At 38.8% G+C, this 17,098-nt stretch overlaps 1 protein-coding gene across 1 annotated transcript; it reads right to left on the bottom strand.

Moving 5' to 3' along the window:
- Positions 1–7,680: 7,680 nt before the first annotated feature.
- prrg1 (proline rich Gla (G-carboxyglutamic acid) 1) lies at positions 7,681–13,889 on the bottom strand. Its single transcript, XM_028587247.1, has 4 exons — positions 13,794–13,889; positions 12,944–12,984; positions 11,881–12,041; positions 7,681–10,188 (listed from the first exon to the last, which is right to left on the bottom strand). Exons 2-4 carry the CDS (start codon positions 12,951–12,953, stop codon positions 9,739–9,741), a joined length of 621 nt encoding a protein of 206 aa, XP_028443048.1. The 5' UTR covers positions 12,954–12,984; positions 13,794–13,889; the 3' UTR covers positions 7,681–9,738.
- Between the last annotated feature and the right edge of the window lie 3,209 nt (positions 13,890–17,098).

Below are 17,098 nucleotides of genomic sequence, written 5' to 3'. Positions count from 1 at the left end.
AATGTCAGAAAAGGATAGTCCTTGCCGGGCTTACAGCTGCAAAGAAAATGGTGGCGGTGCGCTGGAAGCCCCCACACACTTTGACCGTTAAGGTCTATATTAAGGTTTATATGGAACTTTCAACAGCCCGCATGAATGGTGCTAAACAGGTAAATGTGGATATGTAGCTTTTAATGGCAGAGGCATTAAAAGGCCGACTGTGACTATAGCTGCCAGCCCATGGGGTCCTGGGGAGGGTGGGGTGATATTGTTTTGCTTATACAGGTCTTATTTCATTTGAATTCATTAATTTTATTATTATTATTATTTTATTTTTTTTGGGTGGTGTTCTGTTACATGTAACATGCTGCTGGTTTTGTCTATGTTATGTGTTGAATAAAAGAAAAAATCACAAAAAAAGTCATAGTATTGTATGTCAGAGAAAACTGTCATAAAAAGTCATCTAAAGGTCATGGTATAGCATGCAGAAAAAAAGTCATCAAAAAGTCATAGTATAGTATGTCTAAAAAAGTCATAAAAAGTAAGTCGTGAATGTGAAAAAGTCATAGTATAGTATGTCAAAAAAAGCCATCAGAAAATCATAGCCTAGTATGTTGAAAAAAGTTCAAGTATAGCATGTTGAAAGAAGTCATAAAAAATTCATAGCATTGTATGCTTAAAAAAGTCATAGTATAGAGGTCGAAAAAAGTCATTAAAAAGTCATTGTATAGTATGTCGTAAAAAGTCATGAAAAGGTCATAGTATACTACGTTGAAATAAGTGATAAAAGTCATAGTATAGTCTGTTGAAAAAAGTGATAAAAAAGTCATACTATAGCATGTCGAAAAAGTCCTAACAAATTCATAGTATAGTATGTGGAAAAAATGACAGTATAGTATGTGAAAAAAGTGATAAAAAAAAGTCATAATATAGCATGTTGTAAAAGTCATCAAAAAGTCATAACAAAGTCATAGTATAGTATGTCGAAATAAGTCATAAAAAGTCATAGTATAGAATGTTGAAAAAGTCATTAAAAAGTCATGGTATAGTATGTCGAAAAAAGTGATAAAAGTGATAGTATAGTATGTCGAAAAAAGTTATAAAAAGTCTTTGTATAGTATGTCGAAAAAAAGTCATCAAAAAGTCGTAGTATATTATGTTGAAAAAGTCCTAACAAATTCATAGTATGGTATGTGGAAAAAAATGACAGTATAGTATGTGAAAAAAGTAATCAAAAAGTTGTAGTATTGTATGTCGTAAAACGTCACAAAAAATTCATACTATAGTATGTCAAAAAAGTCATAGTATAGGATGTTGAAAGTCAGTAAAAAGTCATAGAATAGTATGTCGAAAAAAGTGATAAGTCATAGTATAGTCTGTCGAAAAAAGTGATAAAAGTCATAGTATAGTCTGTCAAAAAAAGTGATAAAAGTCATAGTATAGTCTGTCAAAAAAAGTGATAAAAGTCATAGTATAGTATGTTGAAAAAAGTCACAGTATAGTATGTCGTATAAAGTCATAAAAAAGTCATAATAAAGTCATACTATAGCATGTCAAAAAAAGTCATAATAAAGTCATACTATAGCATGTCAAAAAAAGTTATAAAAAGTCTTAGTATTGTATGTTGTAAAAAGTCATAGAATTGTATGTCAAAAAAGTCATCAAAAAGTCATAGTGTAGTATGTTGAAAAAGTCATTAAAAAGTCATTGTATAGTCTGTCGAAAAAAGTGATAAAAGACATAGTATAGTCTGTCAAAAAAGTCATAGTATAGTATTTAAAAAAAGTCATAGTATAGTATGTTGTATAAAGTCATAAAAAAGTCATAGTATAGTATGTAAAAATAAGTCATAACAAGTTATAGTATAGTATGTTGAAAAAGTCATCAAAAAGTCATGGTATAGTATGTCGACAAAAGTGATAAAAGTCACAATATAGTACAGCATGTCGAAAAAAGTGACAAAAAGTCGTACTTTAACATGTCGAAAAAGTCATAACAAAGTCATAGTATTGCATGTCAAAAAAAATCATAATAAAGTCATAGTATAGCGTGTTGTAAAAAGTCATAATAAAGTCATAGTATAGCATGTCAAAAAAAGTCATAATAAAGTCATAGTATAGCATGTCAAAAAAAGTCATAATAAAGTCATAGTATAGCATGTCAAAAAAAGTTATAAAAAGTCTTTGTATAGTACGTCGAAAAAAGTCATCAAAAAGTCTTAGTATTGTATGTCGTAAAAAGTCATAGAATAGTATGTCAAAAAAGTCATCAAAAAGTCATAGTGTAGTATGTTGAAAAAGTCATTAAAAAGTCATTGTATAGTCTGTCGAAAAAAGTGATAAAAGTCATAGTATAGTCTGTCGAAAAAGTCATAGTATAGTATTTAAAAAAAGTCATAGTATAGTATGTCGATAAAAGGCTTAGTATAAAATTGTCCAACTCTGGACAGGGGATTGAACCAGTGATGAAGTTATTTCCAGCAGTCGTAACCATTGAGCCACCAGGCCACCCAGCAAAATAAAGTTGAAAAAGTCATAGCACAGTATATCTTAAAAAGTCATAAAAATGTCATAGTATAGTATGTCGAAAAAAGTCATAGTATAGTGTGTCGAAAAAAGTTATAAAAAGTCGTAGTATTGTATGTTGTAAAAAAATGTGATAAAAAAGTCATAGTAGATAGAAAGATAGATAGATAGATACTTTATTAATCCCCAAGATGAAAAAAGGTCTCAGTAGCTTACAGACATCACACACAACATACACATCATAAACAGGATGATGAAAATAACAAATACCAATAAACAAACTAATCAACATGAATCGTATGGTCAATAAAAGAAAGAAATACTAAATAAAATTTTTATTTTATTTTCGTATAAGCATGAGACACTTGCAGTGACAGGGCAGGGACTGACCCTGTGATTCAGTATGCATGGTAAGGTGCTCTATCAGAGTGTGTCATGGTGGTATTGTAAATAAGTCCAATAGTACAAGGATAAAGTCTAGAGACCAGCATTAAATATGGACAATATAAGAGAATAATGTAGACATAGTAATATAAGAACTATAGCAGTGCAAGGATAAAGACAGTAAAAAAAAGACAGCATTAAATATGGCATTATATTGGAATAAAGTGGACAGTAGGATATACACAAATCAACAGTCAATCTTAGAGGTTTGAAGTAATAGGGTTACAGCCATTGTTCAAGTATTAAGTCAGACCTCAGTCCAGGCTGGGGGAAGGAGGGAGGGAGGGGATGTGCATATGGGGTAATATAGCCAGTAAACAGTGTTAGCAGCAAACAGTGGGCCAGTGGACAGTCAGTACATAACTGTTGTTATAGGAGGTAGTGGAAGTGGTGAAGAGGGAGGAGAGGAGAGAAGTCTATCTCTCCTCTTCCTTTTTGTGAAGCATTGTAGAGTTGTATGGCCCTGTGGACAAATTACTTGTCAGTTACTTAGTCCGTTGTGCATGGCAGTGTGCGAAGTCTTGAGCTGATCATACTCTTCTGCTTCGTGATAGTGCTGTGGAGTGGATGACAGTCATTATCCAAAATGTTGAGCAGTTTGTTCAGGGTCCTTTTATCTGATATTGAAGTGATCACTCCAGTTTAGGGCCCACGACAGAGCCAGCTTTCCTTACCAACCTGTCCAGTCGCCCAGCATCCCTCTTCTTAGTGCTTCCTCCCCAGCATACCACAGCATAGAAGAGGGCTCTGGCAACAACAGACTGGTAAAACATCCAGAGGAGCTTGCTGCAGACATTAAAGGGCTGCAGCCGCCTCGGGAAGTACAGCCGGCCCTGCCCTTTCTTGTAGAGTGCATCAGTGTTGGCTGACCAGTCCAGTTTATTGTCCAGGTGTATCCCCAGATAGGGGAGACCGGGTACGGTTGTAACACTTTTTTATTCAGCGCCTAAAACTACCTTTTTGTTTTAGCTACACATCTGAAAATTTTAGGCAAAGTACCCACATTTGTCTACTACAAATGGCAACAATTTAAATTTCTTCAACTATATCACAGACTTTGTGAGATGATGACAAATACAAATACAAGGTGGTCCCTACATACTGGGGTAAGTTGTAACAACTGGACAAAATTAACAAAAACTAAGGGTACTCAAGTGATATGCCACAACAACAGTTTTATTTTAAATGAATAATATAAATAAATAAAATATGTGTAAATATGGGGAGTGTATGTGCACGCACACGTGTGCGTTTGTGTGTGCATGTCTGTACCTGCACATTCATATGGGTGTTTGTGTGTGTAAGTGTGTGTTTATGTGTGTGTATGTGTGTGTGAGTGAGAGCAAATTAACATAAACATACTTACCCCCATTCCACAGAACGAACAAATGAAATGCAGTCTTTATCAGTCACAATGGTGACAAGAAAAAACTAATTAAATGCATTGCTAATCAGAGTCAAAATGGTGACAAATGAAATTGGTTAGGCCTGGAGTGCATGCCTGGTGTACCCAAAAGCTACATAAAACACACTTGACCTACACTTGATGGTTGTAACGCTTTCATAACAACAACCTATCGCACCACTGTCACCAATTGTTTAGCTAGCTGTATTAGCATGGTGCTTTGAAATTAGCAGGAGGTTGATACACCATTTTTTACAAGAGAAACTACAGTTTGACCTGATATAACTCATACAACATTATCTGCAACGGTAGAAATACTAAGCAAAATATTATCTTGTTATTTTTTTTAACTTTCTTACCTCAGAATTCCCCTACTACTTGTAAGTGTTAACCACCTCCACATGCCATTACATTACATTACATGGATATAGGGAGCTCATTCCACCATTTAGGAGCTAGGACAACAAACAGTCAGGATTTCGTTGAGTGATTAGTTCCCCCTCGCTGTGAGGGGGCAGCAAGCAGGTTGGCTGATGCAGAGCGGAGTGGGCGGGTTGGGGTATAGAGTTTGACCATGTCCTGGATGTATGCTGGGGCTGATCCATTCGTGGCCCTGTATGAGAGTACTAGTGTCTTAAAGCAGATGCGGGCAGCAACTGGTAACCAGTGAAGAGAGCGGAGGAGCGGTGTAGTGTGAGAGAACTTGGGGAGGTTGAAGACAAGTTGAGCTGCTGCGTTCTGAATGAGCTGCAGGGGCCGGATGGCACATGCAGGCAGGCCAATCAGCAGGGAGTTGCTGTAGTCTAGACGTAAGATGACTAGAGCCTGAACCAGAAGATAGAGATACTATAGCATGTTGAAAAAGTCATAACAAAGTCATAGTATAGTATGTTGAAAAAAGTGATAAAAAAGTCATAGTATAGTATGTCGAAAAAGACATTAAAAAGTCATAGTATAGTATGTCGAAAAAGACATTAAAAAGTCATAGTATAGTATGTTGAAAAGTCATAACAAAGTCATAGCATAGTATGTCGAAAAAAGTGATAAAATAGTCATAGTATTGTATGTCGAAAAAAGTGATAAAAAAGTCATAGTATAGTATGTCGAAAAAGACATTAAAAAGTCATAGTATAGTATGTCGAAAAGTCATAACAAAGTCATAGTATAGTATGTTGAAAAAGTCATAAAAAGACATACTGTAATATGTCAAAAAAAGTCATGAAAAAGTAATAAAAAAGTCATAGTATAGTATGTCGAAAAAAAGCTTAGCATAATATGTTTCACATCTGTACTGGGGATTGAACCAGGGATCATATTCTGAAGTTTTTTGCCACACCTCTAACCATTGAGATACCTGCCACCCAACACAACGAAGTTAAAAACAGTCATGAGATAGTATGTTGTAAAAAGTGACAAAAAAAAAAGTCATAGTATAGTATGTCGAAAAAAGTATTCAAAAAGTCATAGTATAGTATGTCAAAAAAAGGCTTAGTATAAAATTGTGCAAGTCTGGACTGGGGATTGAACCAGTGGTGTCAGTCTGCAGAAATTATTTGAGCCATTGAGCCACCATGCCACCCAATAAAAGAAAAACTGAAAACAGTCATAGCATAGTATGACATGTCGAAAAAAGTCACAAAAAAGTCATAGTATAGTATAGTATGTCGTAAAAAATCATAAAAAGTCATAGTATTTTATGTCATAATTTTTTTCTAAAAAGTCCCAGTATGCCAAAAAAGTCATGAAAAAGTCCTAGTAAAGCATGTCATAAAAAGTAATGAAAAGTCATAGTATAGTATGTTGAAAAAAGTCATAGTATTGTATGTTGAAAAAATTTATAAAAAAAAAAGTTATGGTATGTGGAAAAATGTCATCAAAAAGTCATGGTACAGCATGTCAAAAAAATTATTAGTATAATATGTTCCAAGTCTGTACTTTGGCTGCATTGAACCAGGGGTCAGATTCAGAAGCAGTTTTTTGTAGCAGCTCTAACCATTGAGCCACCCTGCCACCCAATAAAATAAAGTTGAAACCAGTCATAAGATAGTATGTTTTAAAAAGTCATAATATAGAATGTTGAAAAAAGTGAAAAAAAAGGCAATGTATATTATGTCGGCAAACAGTCATAGTATAGTATGTTGAAAAAAGTCATAGTATAGCATGTCGAAAAAAGGCTTAGTATGTTCCATGTCTGGACATTGAACCAAGGATGAGAGTCTGAAGAAGTTGTTTGCAGTGGTTCTAACCATTGAGCCACCCTGTCCCCCAATAAAATGAAGTTGAAAACAGTCATGAGATAGTATGTTGTAAAAAGTCATAAAACAGTCATAGCATGTCGTAAAAAGTAATAAAAAGGCAATGTATATAATGCTGGAAAAAAGTAATAAAAAAGTCATAGTATAGTATGTTGAAAAAAGGATTAGTATAATATGGTTCAAGTCTGGACTGGGGATTGAACCAGGGGTCAGAGTCTGCAGAAGTTATTCACAGCTGTTCGATCGTCATCGGATAATACGACGTAAAAAGTCATAGTATAGCATGTCAAAAAAAAGTCATAGTATAGTTTGTCAGTATAAATCATGAAAAAGTCATAATATAGTATGTTGAAAAAAGTGATGAAAAAGTTATACTATATAGTATGTTGAAAAAGTCATTTTAAGATTTATATTTTTTTTATTCATAAGGTCCTTAATTGTCGCTAAATTGATTCATCAACTTTTAATAGTCTTTAAAGACCGTGCGGACACCCTGTTGATCCTCGGGTGAGTACAGCAGGGAATAGAACAGAAGATAACTCAAGTTTAAACGCACAGAACACAAAAATAATAATAATGATAATAATAAAATGAAATTAAGGAAACATATAGCAAATTTTTTGTTTTATTACAAATTAATTCAAGCTTCTGCACATATGAAGGATTTATAACAAGTTATTTTGCATTTAATGTTATTTAACATTTTGTTTGTTTGATAAGGCATTGTAAAAAACAAAAGAACAAGAGTAAAAGTGACCTAACCAAAATGGCTAGCCCCACCAGCACAACTCAGTTTAAGGTCATAGCAAGTGCGGAGGTTCACAGGTCAACTCACAAAAAATGTATAATAATCAGTGCTCAAAGTCTGTGAGGTGTAGACAGGAAATGTGACACATATCAGTATCCGTGAACATTAGACAGAGATATTTGGTTTTGAGAGTGTATTCAGAAACACTCCAAATAGAGTTAGAGCACGTCCCCCCCCCAAAGTATTACAGTGACATTGTAATGGCTGAGAGTGACGCTGAAGACGTCAAACTAGACTATCCTGATTTTAATCAAACTTTCCCAGTTTGAGCTTATGCACAAAAGGCCTTCATTTATCCACGGCATACTGTATAATAGTTACACTAGTGTCAATGTATTCACTGCATTCCTATGCAGTAAAAAACAATATATATGTAACTTATTTTCACACGTACAGACTATACATATTTATATTCAGGTACATTTACACATGCTAAACGTTAACTCTGTCCCTAGTGTCGTTAAATACAGAACCTCCCTTCTGATACCTCTTTTCCCAAAGCTTCTGTTTCTATTGCTTTCTGTCCCACATTCCTGTGCAAGTCACTCTACAACTTACATTTATGGTGTAGCTGCAAACCTATTTGAAGAACACTCAAATGTGTGCTTTTGGGGAAAGTGGCGCAGCAGAAGACTCTGTAGTCATATCCAACACGGTTAGATTTGCTCTAGGGGAAAAAGTAGGGGAAGGTTTTCACAGTTAAAGCAGGCTCTGAGCAACTGTCAACAGCCCAGAAAAGGACATGGGCAAGCAAGCACTGACCCTCAACAAAAAGTGCATAGCCAGATCCAACCTCAAGTGTACAGACCAAACTGCATGCATTACCAAAATATAAGCACATATGGCACACATACACGAAACACATTTCAGCACTCCCCCTTTATAACTGATGGTCTTATCTTGAATTTTTAATACCAAAAACATTCACAAGCTGGACCGATGCATTCGTTTGGCAACTTGACTATTTAAACCTGCAATAAGTGATCATTTTCAGAGATCATTTACAGTTAACAAGCCCAGACATGCAAATCACAACAACAAATGAATGTCTGGCGAAGACATTTTTTGTATTTAGCAAACTAAAGACCTAGATATTTCCCTCAGGAGTCGGTCGACCAAACAGAGCTAACAAGTTAACATAATTGTTTGCTTACAGGTTAGACTAGGAATGGGCCGAGAAAGCCTTATGAAGCTTTGGGGCTTTCTTTCTATTTGTGCTGAAAAACATTTGACGCTTCAGGGCTTCAAACACAGTGACATCTGGTAGCTTGTAAAACTTACAGCAGCCCTTCAAGACGAGCCAAATCAGTACTTAACACCTCTCTGATTTTAATAGTTTTATATGAATCGCAATGTGATGTAATTGGAGAATGATAATCAGTAAATTAGTCTATTACTTTTATAACATTATTACTTGGTGGAAATTATTATGATGGAAATGTTATCATACTATCGATTGTGACATTATGACATTGCCACATTTATCAGTTATTCTCCTCTCGTCGTAGCATAGTAATATAGTTTAGCCGCTTCACTTTTTAAAGCTGCAGACAGTCACCAGTCGAGTAGTATTCTTGTATTGACACAATCTCAGTTACACTGTATTAAAAACGGTGCTCCTCACAGGAGTGAAACGATATTCGGTATCATCTCAAATCATCCCCCCATCTCAAGGTTAGACATTGATTTCTTAACGCAATTTTTAATTTGTCTGGGTTTCACTAGAATTGTTGTTTTGTGGTCTAAATGCCGTTTCCGAGTTTTGCAAAGCAAACTTTTGCAAAAGTATGCAATACAGATAATTCTTATTTTTTGACAAAGAGGTCAAATTTAAAAGGTATTAAAAATTATTGCAAAATATCTGCTATTGGCCACTTAAGCCTAACAAAATTGGCACTAAACTACAATGAAGCATCGATCCAGCTCCCATATACACTTTTGGAATAGTTGTCGTCCATTATGGCAATCGGAACCCTTTTCTTTACTCCATATGCAACATTTGTTATGCCCGCTGAGTTAAATGATTTGCTACAGTGTGACAGCATAGATGCAACTTGAGGAAAATCAGCAGAGGTTGGTTGGTTTTGGTATTGCAATATCCTTCCTGCTAATACTTCACCTCAATGATGAAAAGGTTAGTGCAAATTTCAACAGTGCTGGCTCAGGCAAAGATTGCATTAGTCCACTGACCAGACAGTTAATAGTCTTTCTGAATGTGTTGAATGGGGAAGGCTGGTGATACCACAACAGTGAGACTGCTAAATGATCAGATGGTCTTAGTGTAGGTTAGGGCTTTTGTTGGGGTAGTAGTGAGAGACAGGTTTACTTCCCATGGCCACCGCTAGTACCACTAGTAGAGCTAGTGTTGACTATATCCTCATACTGTGGAGGTGGCTCCGTCTCTATTTGGACATCTGCATGGCCCACAGCCTCTTCATAAGATGGCGGCGGGTCTCCACCACTTCCTCTTCCTGATGTGAGCTCTGAGCCTGGATAAGCTGGGCTGCTGTGGACACTGAGTTCTGAGTCCCTCCCCCAATGGTCCATAGAGACCACTGACAGGACGTGGTCGTTATGCGAGTGTCCCAGGCTGGGGCTGCGCTGCGAGCGCTTGCGGGAGTGGCAGCGCCACACAGTAATGGCGACGGCGACAATGATGAGCACAACCAGCAGCAATGGCACGATCAAGTAGAGAGAGTGGATTCCTCCAACCACTGTCTCCAGCCCTCCAGATGGACTGCTCTCCCGCACATACTCCTCCCAGAACCGTCTCTGCAGCCAATCAGGAGACAGACAAACATGTTGTGAAAAAAGAAAACAATACAAGACCATAAATATTATCTTCACGATAAGACTTAGCTACATTCATGCAGGCTAAGTGTAAACATCGTGGCATAGAACGGCATAGAACGGCATAGAACACAGGGTCACTGTCCACACAGTGTCCACTGTATGAATACTTTATATCTGGATTACTGCAACACAAAAGGCAGCAGACAACAACATCTGAACAAAAAGCGACCACATGATTGTGCACGTCCATCTGCGTAACTTTGCTCTCTGGCCTCCCACAATAGTTTTACAAATACACCTCCGTCTCTAGCATGGACTCGGCTGTTCTTCCTGCTGATAATCATCACTTCCTGAAAAAACACCCACATTCCACAAGCAACCACTCTTGGCATAGGATTTCATTACTGGACACATGGACCAAACAAAATAGCGCTTTAAAAAGATTTTTGGATTTTATTTAAATAGGGTGACTGGTATGAGTTACTCAGCAGTAGTAATATTGATTTGTGGTGTTTAGCTCCAGCTGGGAGTCCTGTGTTCAGAGATTTCCAGCCAGCAGGCAAGCTGAGATAAGGATTAATTATGAGAATTAAAACAGCAGAAAGATAATTACGTTTTTTTTGTACTACCCTGTGGAACATTGTGTGTTTCTGCTGTTTATTTTTGTTTAATGACCTCATGAGGTCTCGTACATTCTTGTCTGACCAGTCACCGGCTGGTTGGGAAACCTCTAAACACACGATTGCCTGTTTGAGCTAATATCACTGTATAGACATTACAACTGGTAACTCAAAAGACTAAATGATTAAAAAAAAACACTATCTCTTTATGTGGTTTATGTTGGTGCCCACATGTAGCCATATGCAATGTGTGGCCTGTGTGTATTTAGCCTTCAAGAAAGAAGAAAGAGCAAATCTATATCCACTTCAACATATGTCATAGGACATATTAGACTCCTCAGAAGAGATATGTCTCGAAAGTCATTCCCACTCCCTATTGTACGTTCTGTCAATCTGAACAAACTGGAACTTTCTTGCATATGGTCTGGGAGTGTGAACAGGTGCATGAGTTCTGGAATAAAACAACATCAATAATATCAGATGTGATAGGATGTTGACTTCCTACAGACCCGATTGTTTTGTTACTTAATGAAGACTCTAAATTACACCTGCTTGGGAGACAGAGGAAGATTTGGCTAGCCGGCTCAACTGCAACCAAGAAAATGATAGCTCAACGCTGGCTCCCCCACACTCGCTTTGTATAAAACAGTGGTTAGTGTATTTTCTAGACATAGTTATGCTGGAGCTCTCTACAGCAAGGATTAACAAAGCTAAATCATCAACTATCAGCCTATGGGAAAGCGCAGCAGCACAAGTATCAGACGTAATGACCTCAGCCCCACAAGAACCAGAGGAGAGTGATTAGGCAAGGTGTGGTTTTTCTTTGTTTGTTTTGTTTTCCTTGAGACCGCAGAGGGGGGCGGGGCTGGGAGAGGGTTTTTGTTCTAATTTGTGTTTCTCTGTTTTGTGCGCCATCTGACATTACCGGTCATACATTGTGGAATTTGTTTTGTATGTCTGAACGATATAAATGGTGCTAATAAAAAAATGTATCACAAAAAAAAGAAAGAGGGATTGTAGGTCTGATGCGATGCGTCGCTCATCCCCTCACCGTCTTCTCGTCGTTCTCGAAAGCCTCACGGGCCTCCTCATAGGTGCAGATCTCCTCGCGGCACTCCCTCTGGATGTTACCCTGCTTCATCTCCTCCAGCAAGAAGTTGGCCCTGCGCAGCCGGTGCAGCACCGAGTGGGCCGCGTCCGCCGGCAGGAACACTGAGAGGGGTCAATAGCGGAGGAGTGAAGGGGGGAGAAAAAGACAAGGGCAGAGAGGAGGAAAGGATGTAAGATTGAGAGATGTGTGAGAAAAGAAATGCATGAATCAAGATCACAAGCAGAGACAAGAAAATCAAAAGAGACAAAAAGAGGAAAGTAGGGGTGAGTCGGTAAGCAGAACAGCATGGGGGAGGAAGCAAAGCGGGGAACATTTAAACAGAGAGAGTGTATTGAAAGAGAGAGGAATGAAGCAGAAAGAGGAAAAGAGGATAGAGATGCCAAAAAAAAAAAAAAAAAAAAAAAAAAAAGGAGAGGAAGAGAGGTGGGGACTGAAACAAAGGCAGTAGAGCAAAGCTGAGCGCTGCACAGTGCCCACATTTCTGCATAAAAACAAAAGCTCCTTTGATTTAGGCATCCATCCCTGGGCCACATAAGACAAACTAGAGGAATGAACATGCATAGAGAGACAGAGTGGCCCTCTGTTTCACACATCCAGGACAAGAACATAAACTCTATCAGAAACTGCACACAAGCTGCCACAACATGCCCTGGGACGTGCTACCAAATTAAAAAGTAATGGCGTCCGTTTTACTCATAAGTTTAGGGATGTGATCAACACAAGACTTAAAAAAAAAAAAGCTGAACATAATTATGGGCAAAATGCAGGAAACCCCCTTAGGAGAGAATGGGTATTGTGTGCTTATAACAAGAGAAAAAAACCTGAAGATTCACATTCCAACAAGTAACTCGAGCTTCACAAACACACATTGAACATTTCTTTTCTTTCCTATTGTGAATATTACACAATAGGTGTAAAAAAAAAAATTAATTGGAGAGGCGTTTCTGATAAAGTTTATGTGAACTTCTCTGCCTGTGGGGTAGAAGCATAGCGTCACACTTACCACTCCCCATGATTCCTACGAGTCTGTTTAGGGTGATTTATCTGAAGAGAATCAAACACACACATTAACAATGATTTGATCCTGCCGTTACATGTCAGACAATAATTACCCAAGACCATCTTTTAAAAACCATACATATTTCTTTGTTTCTTTCGTAAGATAAACAGTTATTTAAAGTAACAATATCCTAATAACTTAGGAGACTAAAAGGGAGGTAATGTCCAACATTGTGACCATGCAATACAGGGAAGAGCATCTGATTTGACCCAGATCGACATTATGACATTTTTCACTTTAAAATTCCTTTTAAAAGTTGATTTAAAAAGGACACTATGCGTTAATGCAAGCCATAACAACAGCAGAGCCGTGGGAAAACACCAACACCGCTTTAGTCAACATGTCCTACATTCTTTGGGACGAATTATAACAAAATGAATGGATAACAACATAACGGTTCGTAGCTAGCCGAAATAGATCATCAGCGGTGACAACATCACTAACAAAAACGCCGCCGCCCCGTTACACAAATGATAAGTGACGGGACAACCACTGGATGCTAAAACAATGTTAGCTAAGCTTCATTGCGGATACAAATGGTCTATTCTCGTCCGTATGAGTAGCGCTGTTAGCTATGTATGGAGCTGGTTAACGTGTATTGACAAGCGGGGGTGATTTGTAGGATCAGTGCGTCTCCAGCTTCGAATGCGATTTAACGAGCGACACATGATTCAAACGGCAGGATATCCTGACACAGAGGTCGATAGAAGGACCTCCGCTGAATATTACAGGCTTTTACCTCGCGTCGAAACCTTCTGTTAGTATGGAAATAAACTTTATCCCTTCAGCTCACCTCTTTTCGTCCTAAAAATGCGTCCTCACAAACGATCCCTCGGTTTCTCTGTGGCCTGCCTGTGTGTTGCTCTGTATGGTGCGCAGGCGCATAGCTCTGTTTGCCTACATGAAGTGCCCCTTCCCTTTAATTAAAGGGGCAGAGATCTATTAGATCAACATACCATTTTCCATTGTCCCAACCCCAACTTGGATGTTAGAGGAGTGAGGTAGATATGCACCTTTTAGAGTGTAAAAAAGAGAAAATTACAGATAGGATTCGGGTAAGTAGTAGAAGAACGTTATTATACACTCACCTAAAGGATTATTAGGAACACCATACTAATACCGTGTTTAACCCTATCCTATCAATATGGGCCAACATTTCTACAGAATGCTTCCAGCACCTTGTTGAATCAATGACAGAGAATTAAGGCAGTTCTGAAGGCGAAAGGGATCCCCCACACCATTACACCACCACCACCAACAGCCTGCACAGTGGTAACAAGGCATGACGGATCCATGTCCTCATTCTGTTTATGCCAAATTCTACTCTACCATCTGAATGTCTCAACAGAAATCGAGACTCATCAGACCAGGCGACATTTTTCCAGTCTTCAACTGTCCAATTTTGGTGAGCTTGTGCAAATTTGTAGCCTCATTTTCCTATTTTTAGTGGAGATGAGTGGTATTCTGTTAACCTGACTCTGCCAGATGGATTGCTTCGCATTTGCTCGGCATATCCATCTGGGAACTTTCCGTTGGAGAACTTTTGGGAAGGGGCGGAAATACTGGTTAGCTGATTGGATGAACTATCTGTCTATCACCTATATTGGTGATAGACGGGCCAAATCAACCAATCAGATCCACGAAGCATATGAAAATACAATCACAAGCCCTCCCCTGTTGCTGCAGGTAAAGCATAGCTCGTTAGCTCAGCAAGCAAGCAACATGTCGGTAAAGGATATTTGCCGCATGTGTAACGAGAATTTAGGAATAAAAGGCACCATTTCAGGTTCCCGGACCATATTCCAAAAGAAGGATCCAAGAGAAAATTAAAGCTGCGAGCAGCGATGGACGGGCCCTCGCGCCTCTGCGCGCGTTGGGGTTACCGGCGGACGTCGCTGCTTGCGACTGTGCATTTGCGCGGCACTCAGACGCCGCAAATCATCAACAATGAAACGGGAACTCCCCGCCGAGTTCAACGATACCTCACACAAGACTCTACGTCATACAGTTCATTATCTGTGAAAATGGACGTGGCTAAAGCATAGGGGGCGGGCCAAACCATCACCAATGAAGAAGGAAGTCTCTGCTGAGTTCAATGATACCTCACACAAGGGTATACCTTAAACGGTTCAAATGTTATGAAAGGGGGCGTGGTTTATGCATAGGGGTCGGGCCAAACCATCACCAATAAAGAAGGAACTCTCTGCTGAGTTCAATGACACCTCACACAAGACTCTACCTTAAACGGTTCAAATGTTATGGAAGGGGGCCTGAGTAAATGGGCGTGGCCATATTATAGGGGGGGGCTCAGTATCACACGTAGACCACACATTCTGAGTTTCATGTAAATCGGATGATGTTTGTCATATAAGGCAGATTTCCTGTTGCGCTATGACCAAAAGTCAGTTTTGGCCTGTAGGTGTCCTCAGGCCTGGACCCTTGTCAATTTTGAGAAATTTCGGGCAGATACGACAACGTACACTCAAGTTACAACAACTTCTTTGTTCATCGCTAAACACTCAAAATGGCCGCCACGCCACGCCCACACCGTCTGACGAAAAGTTTTTCTTTTAATAACTTTTCATCGTTAAGGTGTTGGGATGGTACCGACCAAGTTTGAAGTCCATCGGATGAAATCTCTAGGAGGAGTTTGTTAAAGTATAGAACCTTGACTTTTAGGCCTATTTCCTGTTGCCACTAGGGGGCGCTATGACTTTAAGTAAATATTGGCCTTTATTTGTCCTCAGGGTTGGACTCTTATGAATCCTGAAAAGTTTCGAGGTAATCGGACAACGTACACTCGAGTTACACCCACTTCCTGTTTCGGCGGCGAAACGCACAAAATGGCCGCCCTGCCACGGCCACACCCTATGACGAAAAGTTTTTCTTTTAACACCTTTTCATCTTTAACGTCTTAAGATGGCACAGACCGAGTTTGAAGTTGATTGGGTGAAATCTCTAGGAGGAGTTCGTTAAAGTACGACGTGGAAATGGCCAAAATCGCACTAATTTTGAACTTTGAAATCAAAATGGCGGACTTCCTGTTGGGTTTAGGGTATGGCTCCTATGAAGTTTTCTGTACATCTTGACATGTTACATATGTGTACCAAGTTTCGTGAGTCTACGTTAAACGCACTGCAGGGGCTCAATTTTCTTAACTTTCTAGGGGGCGCTAGCAAGCCATTTTTGTGCGCCTATTCCCGAAACCCTTAAAATACGTATTTTCACCAGACTTGATGCGACCGCCAAATTTGGTGAGTTTATGAATATGTTAAGCCCTTCAAAAAGCCAATTCATTTGACAGGAAAATAATAGAAAGAAAGAAAGAAAGAAAGAAAGAAAGAAAGAAAGAAAGAAAGAAAGAAAGAAACAATAATTCCTTCTGTTTCAATAGGGCCTTTGCCGCTGTCGGCGCTCGGGCCCTAAAAAGCATTAGCGAGCGGCTAACAGAATTAGGGCTACGGCTGTCTGAAAATCCTGGTTAGCTGATTGGATAAACCATCTGTCTATCACCACCAACCCACCTCAAGTATTCTGTGTAGTATTCTGTGGGGTCTTCTGCTGGTGTAGCCCATCCGCCTCAAGGTTGTGCGTGTTGTGGCTTCACAAATGCTTTGCTGCATACCTCGGTTGTAACGAGTGGTTATTTGAGTCAAAGTTGATCTTCTATCAGCTTGAATCACTCGGCCAATTCTCCTCTGACCTCTAGCATCAACAAGGCATTTTTGCCCCCCAGGACTGCAGCATACTGGATGTTTTTCCTTTTTCAGACCATTCTTTGTAAAACCTAGAAATGGTTGTGCGTGAAAATCCCAGTAACTGAGCAGATTGTGAAATACTCAGGCCTGTCTGGCACCAACAACCACGCCACGCTCAAAGTTGCTTAGATCACATTTATTTTCCATTCTGACATTCAGTTTGGAGTTCAGGAGATTGTCTTGACCAGGACAATACTCCTAAATACATTGAAGCAGCTGCCATGTGATTGGTTGATTAGATAATTGCATTAATGAGAAATTTAACAGGTGTTCCTAATAATCCTTTAGGTGAGTATATGTTTGTTAAAATAGTGCCTAGACACTAGGGTGCGTCTAGATT

This window comes from Perca flavescens, chromosome 9 (assembly GCF_004354835.1).
Source record: "Perca flavescens isolate YP-PL-M2 chromosome 9, PFLA_1.0, whole genome shotgun sequence".
Taxonomy (NCBI): domain Eukaryota; kingdom Metazoa; phylum Chordata; class Actinopteri; order Perciformes; family Percidae; genus Perca; species Perca flavescens.
The sequence above is the reverse complement of the archived record's forward strand: the minus strand, read 5'-3'. Positions and strand labels throughout refer to the sequence as shown.

Coding starts and splice junctions, on each gene's coding strand:
- prrg1 (XM_028587247.1), bottom strand. Junction 10,189..11,880: donor TCGAGAACGACGAGAAGACG/GTGAGGGGATGA, acceptor GATTGGCTGCAG/AGACGGTTCTGGGAGGAGTA.